The 16576-nt window shown below is 36.4% G+C and overlaps 1 protein-coding gene and 1 non-coding gene across 4 annotated transcripts in view; both read left to right on the forward strand.

The window, feature by feature from the left end:
• The window catches only part of LOC148861754 (branched-chain-amino-acid aminotransferase-like protein 1), a 39778-nt gene that overhangs the window by 22655 nt on the left and 547 nt on the right, over window positions 1-16576 (forward strand). For all 3 annotated transcript variants that reach the window (XM_088983616.1, XM_088983618.1, XM_088983617.1), the window contains 13 exons: window positions 349-407; window positions 1701-1803; window positions 2637-2825; window positions 2956-3056; window positions 3994-4048; window positions 4178-4264; window positions 6365-6416; window positions 6927-7012; window positions 7289-7342; window positions 7827-7910; window positions 8365-8436; window positions 13339-13419; window positions 16172-16207. In XM_088983616.1, the coding sequence (XP_088839742.1) occupies window positions 349-407; window positions 1701-1803; window positions 2637-2825; window positions 2956-3056; window positions 3994-4048; window positions 4178-4264; window positions 6365-6416; window positions 6927-7012; window positions 7289-7342; window positions 7827-7910; window positions 8365-8436; window positions 13339-13419; window positions 16172-16207 (1059 nt within the window). The remainder of the gene's footprint in view (window positions 1-348; window positions 408-1700; window positions 1804-2636; window positions 2826-2955; window positions 3057-3993; window positions 4049-4177; window positions 4265-6364; window positions 6417-6926; window positions 7013-7288; window positions 7343-7826; window positions 7911-8364; window positions 8437-13338; window positions 13420-16171; window positions 16208-16576) is intronic.
• LOC148861755 (U6 spliceosomal RNA) lies at window positions 3298-3400 on the forward strand. The gene has a single exon (XR_016096556.1). It is a non-coding gene; the product is annotated as a U6 spliceosomal RNA (small nuclear RNA).

The following is a 16576-nucleotide window of genomic DNA, read 5'->3' on the forward strand; positions in this document are numbered from 1 at the left end:
ATTTTCTTCCTTATTTTCTTTTGGGGATGGGGGGAGTTTCGATATCTGTTTTTTCTACTTCCCTGGAGTCCAAAACATATTTTAGACCATATTGAGAGTTTACATGGACATCTTGTTTTTTCCCTTTTCTCAACATCTTGTTTAATTATGAACAGTTTTGTTTCCTAAGCTACAATTGCTTGTATTTTGTTTTGTACTGACTAGTTGTTTCCTTGGTTAATTCTCCTTGCTAGCCTTGTCTTTAAATTTGTTACCCATCAAAAAGTGAGAAAGAGAAACGTGGAAATCTCCCAAAAAACATTTTCATTATTTGTGATGTAATTTTTCCTGTTTTCTGCATGTATGCAGGCTGCCTTGCGTGGCCTTTGTGAAGACTTGGATATTCCTTTTCAGCCAGCCATGCTCAAGTATGCAAAGTTTGTTATTCAATTACTAAAATAATGCCCATGATACAGTGTTTACAATTTTCATACTTGGGCTATATAGGCTATGCTTGTTTTATGAATATAATATACAACTACAATGTTCACCCGAGCTCAGTTATCTTTCCAGAAATTCAAGATGACTACATCTATTATATGTATAGCCTCTAAGTTATTGAAATTCTAATTGGAGTATTTTATTTTTCTTTTGCTGGGATATTAGCTTATGAGCATGTATTAAGATTCTATATCGCTTTGATCATAATGAGTTTAAGACAGGTACAAACCAGGCTAACACAGCCTGGTCTCAAAGAGTATATTACTGTATTACATCACAGCCCAAAACAACTTATTTCTAGCAACCCTTTGCTTGGCTAATAAATTTGCCAATCTATTTGCAGATCTTTTGGCCCAAGAAAATGTGGCTCCAACCTCGCTAGCAATGCATCCAATCTCCCCAATTGCCTGTCTGCTGTGAGTCCAAACACCTTAGTTTCTGCTTTGCAGCCATGATATACCAACATTGAGTTCCTCTCTACCTTCACTCTTCTGACATCTAACTGCGTTACTAGTATTATCCCATACAATGGAGACATAATTTCTGCATTTAGGGAGCCTCCAGTCCCTAGTGGCCCCAAATATAGAGCCATAATCAATCCATTTGCATCCCCTACTACACTTCTAATTCCAAAGGGATCTTGATTACCTTGGGATCTTCCATCAAAGTTCAGCTTCACCCTTTTTTATTTGACGGCTCCCAGTCTTCATGAACTTGAATGGATGCTGTAGAATAAGCTGCGACTGTACCCCAAACTCTCAGTATGCCATCCACCATATATTCCTTGAAAATTTCCATTGTTAATCTCTTTGGTTAACTTCCTTCATCAAGATACTAAGTGGTGCTTAGAATGCAGCAGGGGAGTGGATTTAGATCCTACTCCTACCTAATTAAGTGGAACTCAAATGATGACTGCCTTCTGGTTGGAATTTCCATATCCATTAAAAACAAATATTAGCTGCTTCAAAAATCCATTCTGCTCCAAGATTGAACCAAAAAGTGTAGTTCAAAGTTTTTTGGATTTAACCCCCAATTTCCTCTCCTATTTCCATTTCCACCATGGTCCAAAAAAAAACTGACCAAGAGAAAACCTCTTTAGATGTATGATGAATGATAACCCAAATTAAAAGTGGTCAAATTGTGTGATATGTATTTTGAAAAATACTTTTAAAAGTTGGTCTGCATTTTGAAAAATGTTCACATAATATTTTCTTGATCAGATGGGAAGCTGGTCCAAAATCAGTTGATGGGATTTGGGCTCCATGGTGGTATAAGAGTGTGCATAAGTCAACATGTTTCACATCAGCAAAACCTTACCCTTTGGTATGTCACTTGTTTGAAAATAGCTCTATGATTCATTAAGAATGGAAAATTTCAGATTTTGTTTCCTAAGGGAAAAAAAACAGGGGACTTAATACTATTGTAAGGTTAGAGACATGGTAAAAGATAGGCAGGGAGGGCACCTTATGAATGATGGTAATGATTGAAAATTGATAAGCATCAATACTAGGGGTGCAAGGCAGGCTGGGTTTCAGCCCTAACCCAACCCAAGTTGTTGAACCCCCAACCTTATTCTGGTTGTGTTCAGGTTGGCCCCATTTCTTCACTTCTTTTTGCTTTTAAAAAATGTTCTCTACTTAAACTTGGGATTGACTGATTAAGATTAACTATATACAGGAACAAGGTTTTGGTGGACACCACACTTATGCTACACTTATAAAGCTTTGGGTTTAACTTTAAAACTATTGATACATCTAATATTACATGCATGTGCACATGCATGGACGCATGAATACTTGCATATGTACATACATACATATTTTTGTGATATCTTCATGTGAAAATACATAGGCATGTTTTGATCGGGTTGGGTCAGGTTGCCCAAGGCCTCAACCCTGACCCTACCCAAAGTTAAATTGGGTTCATATTTTTCAACCCTAACCCTAACCTGATCTTCAAAACAACCCAACTTTTTTCAAGTTTGGTTTGAGCTAACCTGGTCCAGGTTGCACCCCTAATCTATACTGCCCAGTAGAATTGGCTCCTGCAGTAAGGACTAACCAATTCCCTCAAACACATCAAGTGCATCTCCAAAGAATCACATTGCATAACTTATATTGCTGTATATTTTTTCCTTATCTTTCAACTCTTTCCAGCCATTTCCATCTTCCCTGTATGACCTATTGGAGCAAAGTCTACCTTTCTATAATATGCTTAGGCGCCATACAAGGCAGGTATCATCCCTCTTTGGATCACCCTTACCTCCTCCTAGACTTCCCGTTCCGGCCAATGAAAAGCTGCTTGTTTGGGTTGGTGATGAGATTGTGCCTCGTGAAAGTGCCAAGGTAATCACAATTGAACTGTGTGAATGGCTTCTAAAGTTTGTAATAGAAAATACATTTTTTCACTTTTTGTGAATGTATATGTACATTTTTTTGTTAATTTTCTGCTTCCTACTATGTGGTTTCTATAAAGGTTTCAGTATTTGACTCAGTTGTTCAAGGAGGTGATGCTGTCTGGGAGGGACTTCGTATTTATGATGGGAAGGTTTTTAAGCTCGATGAGCATTTAGACAGGTCAGCAAAAAGTCTCAGACTGTTCATGATCAGAAAATATACTCCTGTTAACTATTATATTTGACAATATTTTGAATATCTCTTTTGAGGATTTTTTTCCATAAAAGTTAGCCATAAAAATTGAATTTGAATGTAGAAAATCATATTGTTATTTAGAACATTTGAAACATGAGAAAGAGAAGTTTAAACCTATGCTTGGTAATAAGATGGAACCAAGAGATTCAAAATTGTTAATAGTACAGTCTCTTCGGAGACATCCGATAAAATTGGAACAATACAAAGACAATTAGCATGGCCCCTGTGCAAGGATGACAAACACAAATCGAGAAATGGTCCAATTTTTATTGATCACAAAAATTGTTCATAGTACATGATGTCGATCTGTATTGTAGTTGTTTGAAACATTAAAAATAAAAACTAAAGTGGTTATAGCAGTCTAATTTGCAGTAAGTAGTAATGTGTTACTTCTAACTGGTCCTTTCCCATCTAGTTTTGTGGTTTTCTTGTATGACATCTCCTTTCCTTTTTGGGTTTTTTTGGCAGGGTAGTTTATTTCTAAAGTTGCCTTAATTTCAGAAAGATTGTGATGTTCAGAACAGTTAAGTTATAGAAGTGGCCATAACTAAAGAAAACCTCAAGATATTATGTTATTCACCTTGTTATGTTAACCTATTGTGATCTTATTATTTAGATGAGTCGATATTATCATTTATCATTGTTCAAAAAATGGGAGTATTTCCAACTTGTTGCAATATTTCCAATACTTCCTAGATTTTTAGAATCATTTTCAATAAGATGAATCCAACAATTCCAATATGCTTTGTTTTCTGACAGTGACTTTCAGTCAAGATCCAAATATCTACTTCTAATCTTCCTGTATTTTTTGGTAATTTTTTATATTGAGTGTCTAGCTAAGACATTGATTCTTCCTTTTCAGGTTATTTGACTCAGCAAAAGCTTTGGCTTTCAATAATGTTCCAACTCGCAAAGAGGTACTGACCACAAAATGGGTGAAAAGAAAAGAAGTGTTTTTTCTATGTTGTCTTTGTAGTTTTTGCAAGAGAATACTATGTAATCTTTTGAAACACATTACTAACTATGTGCCTGCAATATGATTGTAGGTTAAGGAAGCAATTTTCAAAACTCTCATTTCAAATAGCATGTTTGATAATGCACATATCCGACTGACTCTAACACGCGGCAAAAAGGTATGTCCCTCCAGCTTTTTTTAATTGGTCATGTGATTATTTCTTCCTTTTATTCTCTCTTCACTTTTCATGGGGTAAATATGGATTCAATCTGATAGTAGCATCCAATAAAGTTTCCTTATTTTCCATTTATGTTTTAAAAGGCGTTTGATGTGTATGTCTAAAGGTGCATCTTGAGGTGAGGTGCACTCAAAATGCTCTGAAGCATACTCTGGAAGCATATATGCCTTTGGTATGGCTCAAGACAGAAAGAGAGAAAATTAAGAGAAGAAAGAGAATGAAAAAGAAAAGAAAAGAAAAAGAAAGAAGAATTCCTCCTCCTCTTCCTTACTCCTCTTGAAGTGGCTTAGACCTCATTGCATTCAGGAGGCTTATGCCTCTTGCATTATGACACCTTACACTTCTTGGTAGTGGAATGCTTCATATCACACCTCCGTATTTCAAAACATTGTTTGCACCAGCCCACCACAAGAAAAAAGGTCAGTGGAAGAAGGATAAATGGATAATAAAAAAGGCCATTATCCAATGTTGGTCCCAAGTATCTGGGGTCTTGGGAGGGGTGGACTGGATACGGTCCTAACCTTTGGTATTTTTTCACGCAAAGTGGATAATAAAGTAATATCATATAGAATGCAGAATGCAAAAGCTTGGTGCAAATGGCGTAAGCAATATTGCACATGTCGAAGTGATCGGCCACCTTGGGGAGGGACCATAGACCACCTTTTTATAATATAAAAATAAAAAGAATAATATAAAAGTTTTGACGACAGACTAAATGTCATTATTTCGTGGGTGCTAAATAATCTTTCATTGATCATTTATATGAAAGTATAAAAGGATCATCCGTCATATTGTTATGTATTGGGTTCAATATGATTTAATCCATATTAATTTGGATCTGTATACAATCTTGTATGAGGCAATTAATTTCCTGATTCCTGATACAAGTTCAATTTAAATATCATGGGGTCCATTACCCAACCATGGGTTGAATATGAGTCACATCATGGTTTTATTCTTTACTTGCTGCTTTTGATATTTGTAGCAAGAATCTATTTGATTTATTTTTTATTGGTAGCAAATATTTTAGTAATTTATCAAAGGAATATTATATACACAATGCCAAGCGTCCCTCTTCAAAGGCTGGACTTATCCATGTAGGCACATACATTTCTTGATTCATACCATTACATTGAAGCCCCAAAGAACTTTTTCTTGCCTTTGCATCTACTGAATGGTTGCCTCAAACTCTCGTGATAGACTTCTTATTTCTCTAATGACTTATCTAGAGATCCGTAAGCCTAACCACTGCTGTTCATCCATCTCAAGACCACTTCTGAGTCCCTTTTAAATGATAATGTTTTTGAAGTTAAGAGACTTGGCTAGCCTCATCCCTCACAAGATTGCTTATCAAGGTTTGAAGTATCAACATGATATGCCCAATATGGGGTGTATCATATCAGTTTTGAAGGCCACCGAATTGCAAAATATTGAGAATTAGAGGATATTAACATTTTGAGATGTTAATATACATCCTAACAACCCTTTTTTTTTTCAAATAACAAATTATTGCTGCCTCTGTTCTATCTTGCCCTTTGAATATCCTAGTATTTCTTTCTTCCCAAATCATCAATACTGATACTCTTGTACACCTCCAATAAAACTCTCTCTCTTCTTCTTGGCAAGGTGAAGTGATCAGGGTTGAAAAGGCTGGCAGTATCTGAAAAGGATGTCCATCTGCAACCAAAAAGAAAAGAAAACCACTCCCAAATGCAAGAAACACAGAAACTATTTGAATTAAAGGACTGCAATCAGATCCGATATGACTTATCAAAAAAAAAAAAAAAAAGATCCAATATGATATGTATAGTAAAACTACAATCCAAATCTGATCAGATTTTAATTTTAAGATATGTACCTGGTAAATGATATGCAGTGAACGAGAATTCAGATGTGAGCCACTTAATTTCAAGCTTGGCATCAAATGAATGGTTGGGTTGATGGGGCCATTGCCATTATTGGTAGTCTTTGCCTTTGGTTGATTAGTCGTTTTTCCTTGTGCCCTGTAATTACCATTTTTGGTGTCCTTGTCCCCTTCAGGTTACTTCTGGAATGAGCCCTGGATTCAATCTTTATGGATGCACTTTAATTGGTAAGTAATATTGTTTTACCTTATATATCTTCCATGTAACTTCATACCGAAATGTTTTGGCAATAATTGGTGTCTTTAACTTGGGCTTGCACTTCTTAATTTCTTAGGCATACTGAAGCCTCATTGGAATTGTTCAACATTTCTTTTCCCATATAATATTAGTCATATAATAGCTCATTAGCATTGCATGACAACCTGGCAAGAGGATAACATGGTCTTGGCTGAAAACATGTATTAAAGGGTCAGTTAAACCAGATTGTGCTTGGATTGGACAAGACAAACTTTTAGCATCCACATCAGTCTAAATCAGCCCGGTCATGGTCATTAATTCTTAATTCACAATAACTTGGTGAACTTGTGGTGGACTTGCCTGAGTCATAAAGGTGATATCAGAGTTTTAAGCAGAGCACTTATTGACAATTCAGGCGTTTCTTTGGCTGTTTTCTTTTTTTCTTTTTCTTAGCCCATTCTCTTTTATATGCTAAAGTGGCTTTTTCTTTGGCAATGCAGTTCTTGCTGAGTGGAAACCACCGGTTTATGACAATACAGGTGGTATTACTCTGGTTACTGCCACTACTCGTCGGAATTCACCAAATGTAAGTTCCTTGGGAATGAATTGATTTTCCATTATAACATGGAGGATAGGAAGAACCTATCTGGTCATTTTCTGCTATAACAAGACATACATGCAGTGGATTTTGTACCCACCTTTTGTCTAAACAGAGTTATGCAAACAATTGTTAATGCTGATGATGTTTTAGAGATCAGCTTGCATCCAATGGAGAAAAATCAATTGATTACAGTAAATGACATTGTGCTCCTTGTTATTTCTGTCTTGCATATTTGACTTGCTTTTTTGTGCTTCTTGCCAGAATCTGGATTCAAAGATTCACCACAACAATCTTCTCAACAACATACTTGCAAAGGTTTTGTCCTATTCCATGGTCAATATTGCAAAGGTTTCTTGATCTATGCATATTCCAACATGCAATGACTGAATAAATCAATCCATTAGCATCTAACTGAGCTTATCTCTTTTCCCAAACAACCTTGGTCAATGATGCTAGGCCCTTGAAGAATGTAGTTTTGCAAGATTGTTGGTCCTCTCTACCATCCAAATTAGAGATATGGTAGTATGGTTCTGATAAGTTTTTCAAACTCTTCTAATAATTTATCTGGCTGGATATATCCCGGCAGGGCCATTCATTAAGGAGTTGAATTTATGGTAATACACACCACTTTTGTGGTACAGGTCCATAGTAGTTCAGAGAGAGAGAGGTGTAAACATGCAGACACAATACACATGTATCTATATATTTGTATATCTGCACACACATACACAAATACATGTGTGTGTATTTAAGTATATGTACCACTTAGATTTTGATTTGTACTGGTTGGGTTGTGCAGGTTGAAGGGAATTTAGCAAAAGCAGATGATGCAATCATGCTAGACAAGGATGGCTATGTGTCAGAAACGAATGCAACAAATATTGTGAGGCTATGCTTTCACCACATTTTTGTTGATCTTTCCTTTGCATGAGAGAGTTTAAGTTCCATTAGACAAGACCATATAGATGGCCTATCAACATTATTTTGGTCTATGTGATGCACTTTTAGGGATTGATCAGATCATGTAATCTATTCCAATAATCTACAACCATGTGAAATATAACCAAACTACTGCTTTCTTTTGGTCATTTCTTCTATGTGATTGATCAGATATTCTAAAGGAAACTTCTGCAATTGAAACCCTTTATCGATTTAACTGACCTTGCAAGTAGTGGTATTACAATGTTCTGGGGATGACATTACAACGTTGTTGGTAGACTGCCCTGAAGTCTAAACTTTCTGCCTTAGATTTACCTATGGCTCATTTTCTTGAAATTGCATGCATGTTCTAGCATGCTTTTATCCAAACTGAAAGATACTCCTGTCTTACAATGCAGTTCTTAGTGAAGAAAGGTTGTGTGATGACACCTCATGCTGATTATTGCCTTCCTGGTATAACACGGGCAACAGTAAGTTAAATGAACTTCCTTTATTGTGTATGTCATTTCATTATACTGTATCCCCATTCATCAGTATAGTGAATTGATGGCATAAAAAACTGTATATAAAAGCATATTGTAAGCATATTTTATCATAAACCTATAATTGTATCAGTGTTCAACATTTTAGGAAATGAAAAGTAGTATCCCCATTTTCTGTGTCAATATCTTTATTTGGGCATCATTGCTTGGTGTTTCGCAGAAATAAGACACTTATGGAAAGAAGTGAGACTTTCAACTCCACTTTTTATGCATTGGAGCTAGAGAACCGATTTCTCGATATTTTGAAAAATTGCATTTTTCCGGATTGATCTTGTACTGAACCCAACCGGATTTAAAACCAAATCAAAAGGAGAAATTATACCTGATACGAATACTACAAACGTAGATCTCAAGGTGGAAGTTCACGCCCAAATTAGTCTTAAAGCTAGCCTCCACTAAAAATGGCGCAATGTATAGGTGAAGTCGGTTCAACAGCACTGTTTCCTCCAAAACTGCTAACTTGCTTGGATCGAATGGGGTGAGTGAGCCTAATCTTCCTCAATGTTTTCTTGCAAAAACTTGAAGGAAAAATTGATCAAAATCAGTTCTTGAAAGCTTAGGTCGAATTAGGGTTTCTTGGAAGACGAGAAAAGAAGAGAGAGCAAGAGTATGAAGACTTTTAATCTAGTTTGCCCTCTTCTCTTTTATCTCCTTATGGAGCACTCTCCTAATCTAATTAGGAGATTATCCAAACCTGATTTGGATTTGGACTTTATTAAGAGAAACCTTATCTTCTTAAGAGGATAGGTGCTTCATACCTAATACCAAATCCAGATTTGACCCAAAGCACATGACAACTTAAGTTATCATGTGACAACTTAATTAATCTTATTAATTTTGGGTGTTAGGCCCATTTACTTCAAAGACTCACGACCCAAGGTGTTGCATGCCACTTTAGGGCTGATATTGTATGGCGTGGGACCCCACAATGATCTCATACAAGCCCACATGGGTTTGTCCCAACTTCTAAAAGAGGCTAGGCCGAATTCACTGCTCAGGGCAGTAAACCCTTGACTAAATCAACATTGGTCCAGTTTGGACTCAGCATTTACACCTAAATGATCCTTGGATTCAGCCACCATATGAAAACCCAAGGATAGTGGACTTGTGTAAGACAAAACCCATAAGGTAATCAGCCCTATAATGGTCTCTTACACTTAACCTCTTGGCCCATAATGATCAATAACACTGCCCAATAGGGAATGACCTTTCCTCTGGTTGCAAGGTGCTGTTCCACACTCTCTACTAAGATGGATCCCGGGATTAAAACCTTTTGCAAACATTTTTCATAAAATAGTAGTATATAACATATAAATACTTTTGCAAAACCAGATTTCAAACATAAATGAAATCCACTGTCGATAGTTTAGGTTTCCATCAGAGAGTGTAAACCCTGATATTCACTTTGTCCGACAAAGGGGTCGATCCTATCACTATGATCACCCACTCAGTGAATTCTTATATTGCCCCAACATACCCAGGTATTTGACCCTTAATGGATCTCACTGGTTGGCATATCAAAGACAACCCTATCAAACACCTAGTGCAATACCATAACTAAGTTTGGGGTTATGTGTAACTTTCCAGTTTTGCCCATCTATCTCCAAGGTCCAAGGCATAATTCGAAATTGGTTCGGGTTCAATGCTTATAATAAACATCCACTAGTTGTGCTTGGGTTCTAACCCTGGCAGTTGAGACAAGCTTCTCCAACTCTTTGGCAGCACACCAGTGTCGGCCTTTTCAGGACAAATTCCCTAAGCCTATCCAATGGTTGAGAACATTCTAAACTAATATGAGTCTCTAAAGTGTCCAGTTTAAGGGGCAATACACAAAAACATACCAATATTAACATGTAACAACAATGTACTCTATCCATTTACAAATAAATGTTTATGTACATTATTCTGATTAGAGCTAAGGGCATACATTGTCTAACAGAGGTAAGGTTGTTTGTTGAGAAAGAAAAAGAATTCCCTGAACAAAGAAAGTATATAGAAAGAATGAAAGATGACGGGAAATTTCATAGAGGAATCTCCAAAATTACGGGTCACACAATAGGCAGGCATAATAATTGTATATGGATCTACATCATTCAAAACTTCGAAATGAGAATACCTTTAATCTTCAAAAGTTTCTCCTTTGCCTTTACTAGGGTAAAATACTTATAATCAAATACCTGTCTACTATGCTCCATCCAAATGGAATGATAAAGAGTAAAGGACACAAATCTCCAAAAGGCTATTCCTATAGGTCTAAGGCAAGGTTAGGCGTATCAGTACTTTGAATCACGTGGAAATATGTTTTATTTATTTATTTATTTTTCAAAATTTGGTTTTGGGTAGTTTAATACCCATCTTTTTCATTAGAAAATCGTGGGGTCCCGAAACACATGTAAACAGGCGTATCGGGACCCAAAAGATACGATACGATACGATACGCCCGATACGGAGCATATTGTATCGATTTTTTGAACCTTGGTCTAAGGTATTCCAACTTTGACCTTCATCTCATGTTGAAAAATGACCTAAAGATATGTTATTAGTCTTCTACCATTTATTAAGTGATTGATCACTAGTATCTTGTCAAAATCCTCATTCTAAGGACACCTTGCATTTGATAGATTCTCTCCACAAAAACCAGTTTGGAAAGATAAATTGCATATTGACGCAAAGAATGAGGGAAAGGTCTAATTTGAAAAGCTGCCATTAAGTTCAGATATTCAAAATCTTGCATTTCTATACTCCTAAAAAGAACATTTTATTGTTTTTATCTTTTCAAGTAATAACATCAATAGATCCACATCCTGATCATTCTAGCTTCTCCTAAAATGCTAAGATCAACTTCCTCCATAACCCTTCCCCAAAACCTTCATAAGAGGTGTCTCTTCAGAGTACACATAAAAAAGTCTTTCTCTCCTTTCTTATTGTGTTAAAGGTCTTGGGTCTGGGTAGCAAGAGGTTTTTTTTTTGTGTTAAGGTCTGGAAGGAGAAAGTTTGTATTCTAAGTAGTATGGAGGCTTTATTGTATTTAGGTCTTGAGTTTTTCTCCTTTCTTATTGTGGGTGAAATCTTATCACCTCTTGTAACTTTTCTTCTCTAATAAAATTTTTCCTTTTTATTTATCACCAAAAAGAGTCTTCTCTACCTACCCCCTACTTCAAGATTGAACCCTCCAAAGAAATCAAAAAATGACTTAGACAATCCCTTTATATATGCTAGGTGTAAAGGAAAGCCTGGTGTCATTCCTATTATGTTTCATGACATCAACCTATTGATAGTATGAGTATAGTGTTAGTTCTATTTGGAAAGCCTTATATATCTGGGGGAAGGTACTCATGAATCATGATACATTCTGGGGAAGAGTTTGATTTGGCACATTTCCATGTTTCCACTGTATCACTCGTTCATCAATTGAAAGTTCCAGCCCAATGGCTGCTAGCTGAACAGGGTGTCTTTTCTTTTCATTTGTTACTTGGAAAAGAAAAAAAAATTAATAACTGTAATTCATGCTCATCAAAAACTTTCCTGCATAGGGGAATAGCCTGGTAGAAGACAATATAAGGTTCATGTGAACGTCAGATATGAAAACCTGGCTAATACAGAGTGTTGCCTGTTGAATAGACCAGACTAGCCACATGAATAGGGCATGCTCTTGAATATTACAGGATGTAAATGTCTAGGTTTTTGTTTTTTATCTTCATACCATCATATTTTTATGAAACATGTAATATTTATAGGGCATGCTCTATGAGGTTATTTCTTTGATATATTGTTTTGATAAATGAGTAAGATTTTATTAATCTAGCAAATAAGTATTACATGCAACCCAGGGAAAGGCATGAGATGCGGCATTTCCTTAAAATTGGTCACAGAATTATAAGTTCAAATAAAATTACGAAGTAGGCCAAAATAAAGAAGCCTGATAAATCCCCTGCTTTGCAAGTGAGTCAGCGATTGAGTTTGCTGATCTGCCTACCCACTAAACTCTAACTGTCATATTCCTTGTTAGCCATTTAACCTTTTTAAGGAGATCTCTATAACCCCAGATCACAGAATCCAGATCCTGCAACCAACCCACAATCACCTGGGAGTCCCCTTTAATAAGCAGATGCTCTATTCCTAGTTGGTTTGCAAGCTGGATTCATTGTACAGCAGCAAGTAATTCAGCCCTTAAAGAGTCTCAACCTGCATGACCTGAATACAAAGATATAATACTACTATCTTTGTTTCTCAGCACACCTATGCCCGAAGGTCCAAGGTCACCTCGGCCACTCCCATTAAAGTTCAGCTTAATGAACTCCCCAGGTGGCATTCATTCTACTACAAATCTGTTCTTCCTCGTAGAAGTATTAACCACTGCTAACCAGCTCCTCTATAGGACATTGAAGGAGTAGGTGTCGAAGAGATTTAATGTTTTCAGCCACTGAATTGCCCATGTCATAATACAATCTTTAACTTCTGAAAAACTTCTTTCTTTTTCACAAAAAGTTCTGGTGTTCCTTTCTTCCCAAACAATCCACAAAATAGCTGCTCTTAAGCACTTCCACATAATTTCCCTCTCTGTGTGCCATTCAAATGTAGATGAACTAAACAGCGAGCTAATATCAGATGGCAGGTTCCTTTCTTTGATATTCCTCATTAATGAAACTGGAGATTTATAGTGAAGAAAGGAGAAATTAAAAAAGTGTGTAAACTAAGACCTACTAGTTCTCTTTATTCATATCACACTCATACAATGCCAGCCTCAGTAAATCACTTATTTTATGTCTTGGTTTGTAAAAGGCCATTGGATTTTGGCATAAGTCAACTAAACCACTCCTGATGTTGCAGGTGATGGAGCTTGTGATAAAAGAAAACTTGGTCTTACAGGAGCGAAGAATCAGTTTATCTGAGTTTCATACTGCAGATGAGGTGCTTTTTTTGGCTCTCTACTTTTAGTGGTTATCATTTTATTTACTTCTTGGACAAATAGAAGGTCAATTAGAATTCTAAACCAAAATTCTCTTATTATTTTGAGTTATGTGTGAAACAAATGGATTCCAGACTTCTTTTCTTCTTCATTTTTTGGAGCTAGGAAACATGCTTGTAGTCCTTGCCCATGTAGTAGTCCCATCTGTGATTTCTCCTTTGATGTTCTTTGTTAGATAATAATGCAGATACAGAACATTTAGGGAGAAGGTAAATAATAATATCAGTTCTCTTTTTAAACCTTTTTAATTATGCAATTGTCCATCAATGACTTATGAGTTTCATTATAAATCAAATGTTCAAGGCAAAATAATCACCTATTGCACATTTTAAAATGACTCTAAGATAACTTTAGTCCAATATGCTTATTAAGCACTGTCTGTCAATATGGTTATTAACCAATAATATGTTAGTCATGCTTTGTGGTGATCTCTTCCAAGGAAGTGACACAGGTATTGGTGATCTTGGACTTGTATGGCATGGTTCATTCAGCATTTATCTCATGGAATACCTCAGTTCCTTTTTTTCCATGCACTGAAGATCACCAATAACAAAATGTGGTGTATTTTTTCATGAACCCTTTATTTATTAAACATCAGTGTTTTTTGGTCTATTCAACATCAATTATGATGCAAATCTACATGCTACTTCTCTCATGAATAGCCATTGGATATATGACAAGTATTGCATAATAATGCAGCTGTGGTAGCGTCGACTATTTAATGGGTATTCCAATCTCCTAGGAGAAAATTCCATCTGATTGATGTCCTTTTAAGTAAATAGTTAAATGTGAGATGGTCAAAGTGATCTAAGGTTCTGCAATTTAATGAGTTAGGGGAATCAAGATTTGAAATAAATCTAAGTTATGGGGAATGAAGGGAAGAGTATTTGGCAAGGCCACTTTGACAGTCCATGGGTTTTTATAGGGGCTTACATGGGGAAGATTTTGTATGTCTGTTAGAGCATTATATAGGTTTGGAAAATCAGGGTTTATGTCAACAAAAAATAAAATGCTGTCTTACTAATTTGATAAATAAGAGGCTTAGGGATGGAACACTCACTTAAATTAAAAATCCCCAATAAAAGTTCAAGAAACAAATTTAATTGTAACAGTTAGGACTGATGACTTCTTCTCTCTGATTCCTTTGACTCAAGTTGTAGCAGTTTTTAATACTAGGGTTGGGATAGATCTGCACCGGATTAGGAAGTCAACCCAAGAATCTTCTTTGGCAAGTTGAATTGGAGAGGGGGTGGCATCTATAGGTAGACAGTTGGAGATGGAAAGGAAAAAAGTTCAATGCAGCAAAGAGGTTAAGAATGCTACAAGTGCTTGATTGGTTCAAGCTTTGAATTTGTTTAGTAGATAGAAAATTGGCTCAGGGGAGGGGGTTTTCATGGGAACATTGTGAGAATCAGATGGCAGTTACATCAACGACAAAGTCCATATGGAATTTAAAAGATGTTTCATATTTGTCAGTCAAAGAAAAAGTCTTTGACACCACAAATCAGGGGAGTGCTCTTGATGTGTTGTGAAGGATGACTAAATTCAAGATTCTCCAAGTATTTTTGCATGAATAATCCTCTAGGCAAAGAGATAAAAGGAGACCGAGGCTGGAGTCAGGAGCCCGGTGTTTCTATATTGATGCTAACAAATTGTCAAGAAGGAAATTTTAATTTAAAGGTGGAGGTGGTTGACAAGGAAGTGCAGGCTAGTAAGAGTTTTGAGTTTTTTTTCCCTTTTCTTTTATGGGTGGGGAGGAGGAGTTTGCCAGAAGGGTGTTTATGGACTTACAAATGAGGAAGCAGGTTTCGATACTTGATCCCAACTGTGAGGATCTCATGTGCCAGCGCACCGCAATCAGGATGATCTTGACGGAACAGATGAATAAGAAAGATGAAGATGATTTCTGGAGCATTTGGTTTTAGCTTGGTGATGTAGGATGGGTTAGGTTCATCCTACTAATTTAGGATATGGTGGCAGGCTTTATGGGGTGAATGAGGGGCTGTGGGGGTGATCAGAGTCTTAGAGATGAAGAATATGGAGGGAAAAGCAAGTAGGGTTCTTGTGCACCAAAGAATGAGTAAGAAATTAGAAGAAAGAGGTGAACTCTTGCTGTTAGGGAGAACAGCAAAGAGAAGAAATTGGGGGGGGGGGGGGGGCGGCGGAGAGAAAAAACCTCTGGCAACAACCAGAATTCACTTGACCAATCTTTATTTAATCAAATCACGCTTCTTTAACTCGGATGTTCCCTTTCAGACTCCAATTTGGACTAGGAAATTGACCCAACACAACTCCTAATTACTTTAGAAGATTAATCCATAACTAACCCATTAGGACACTTAAATAAGGACTCCAACTCCTTAACAACTCTAATAACACTTTCCTAATCCAACGAAAGCTACTTTAATTTAAAGACACCAGAATTACTAAAAATAGTAATTTATGAGAATTGCTATAAATAGTAAGTCCAAGAGTTAACCATAAATAGTATTTTCAAAACAGCAATATAAATCTAAAAAGGAAAAGTTGAGACATCAATGTACTGGTTCTTCCACATGGTCATGCATGTTATTGGTTCCAACCAAATGCAAGCTTGATCCCATGAACATCTATACATTACAGACATTGTACTACTGTGCATTTTTTTTGGCAAACTGTATCCTCTAAGTGACAGCAAGAACACTTCACTTGCAGGTATGGACAACAGGAACCATGGGAGAACTCACCCCAGTAAGTTTTTTCCTCCTTTTTTTTCACCCCAGTAAATTAATGCAATGAAATATACAGACATCATTTTGAGTGTAAGATTTTCCTTGGTATACACATAAATTGATGATTCACTCTTTAAAAGAGTATAATTCATGGCTATCAAAAGTTCTAGTCTGAATACATTTGGCATACCCCAAATCCTGCATGGGTTTGCAATGATCAGCTCCAGTCTTGGGAAGGCAGGTTTGTCCTAGGGGGCATCAATGCTAATTTTGTCTAACCTGATATGAACATCAATCAGTTCAACTTTGGCCATCCAGAAAAAAGACTAAACTTATGTCCAGTATCACTAAGAAAGAAGAGAGCAACATGAAAAGTATGCCATTCTAG

Source organism: Nelumbo lutea, chromosome 4 (genome assembly GCF_056320005.1).
Source record: "Nelumbo lutea isolate HS-2025 chromosome 4, American lotus-T2T, whole genome shotgun sequence".
Taxonomy (NCBI): domain Eukaryota; kingdom Viridiplantae; phylum Streptophyta; class Magnoliopsida; order Proteales; family Nelumbonaceae; genus Nelumbo; species Nelumbo lutea.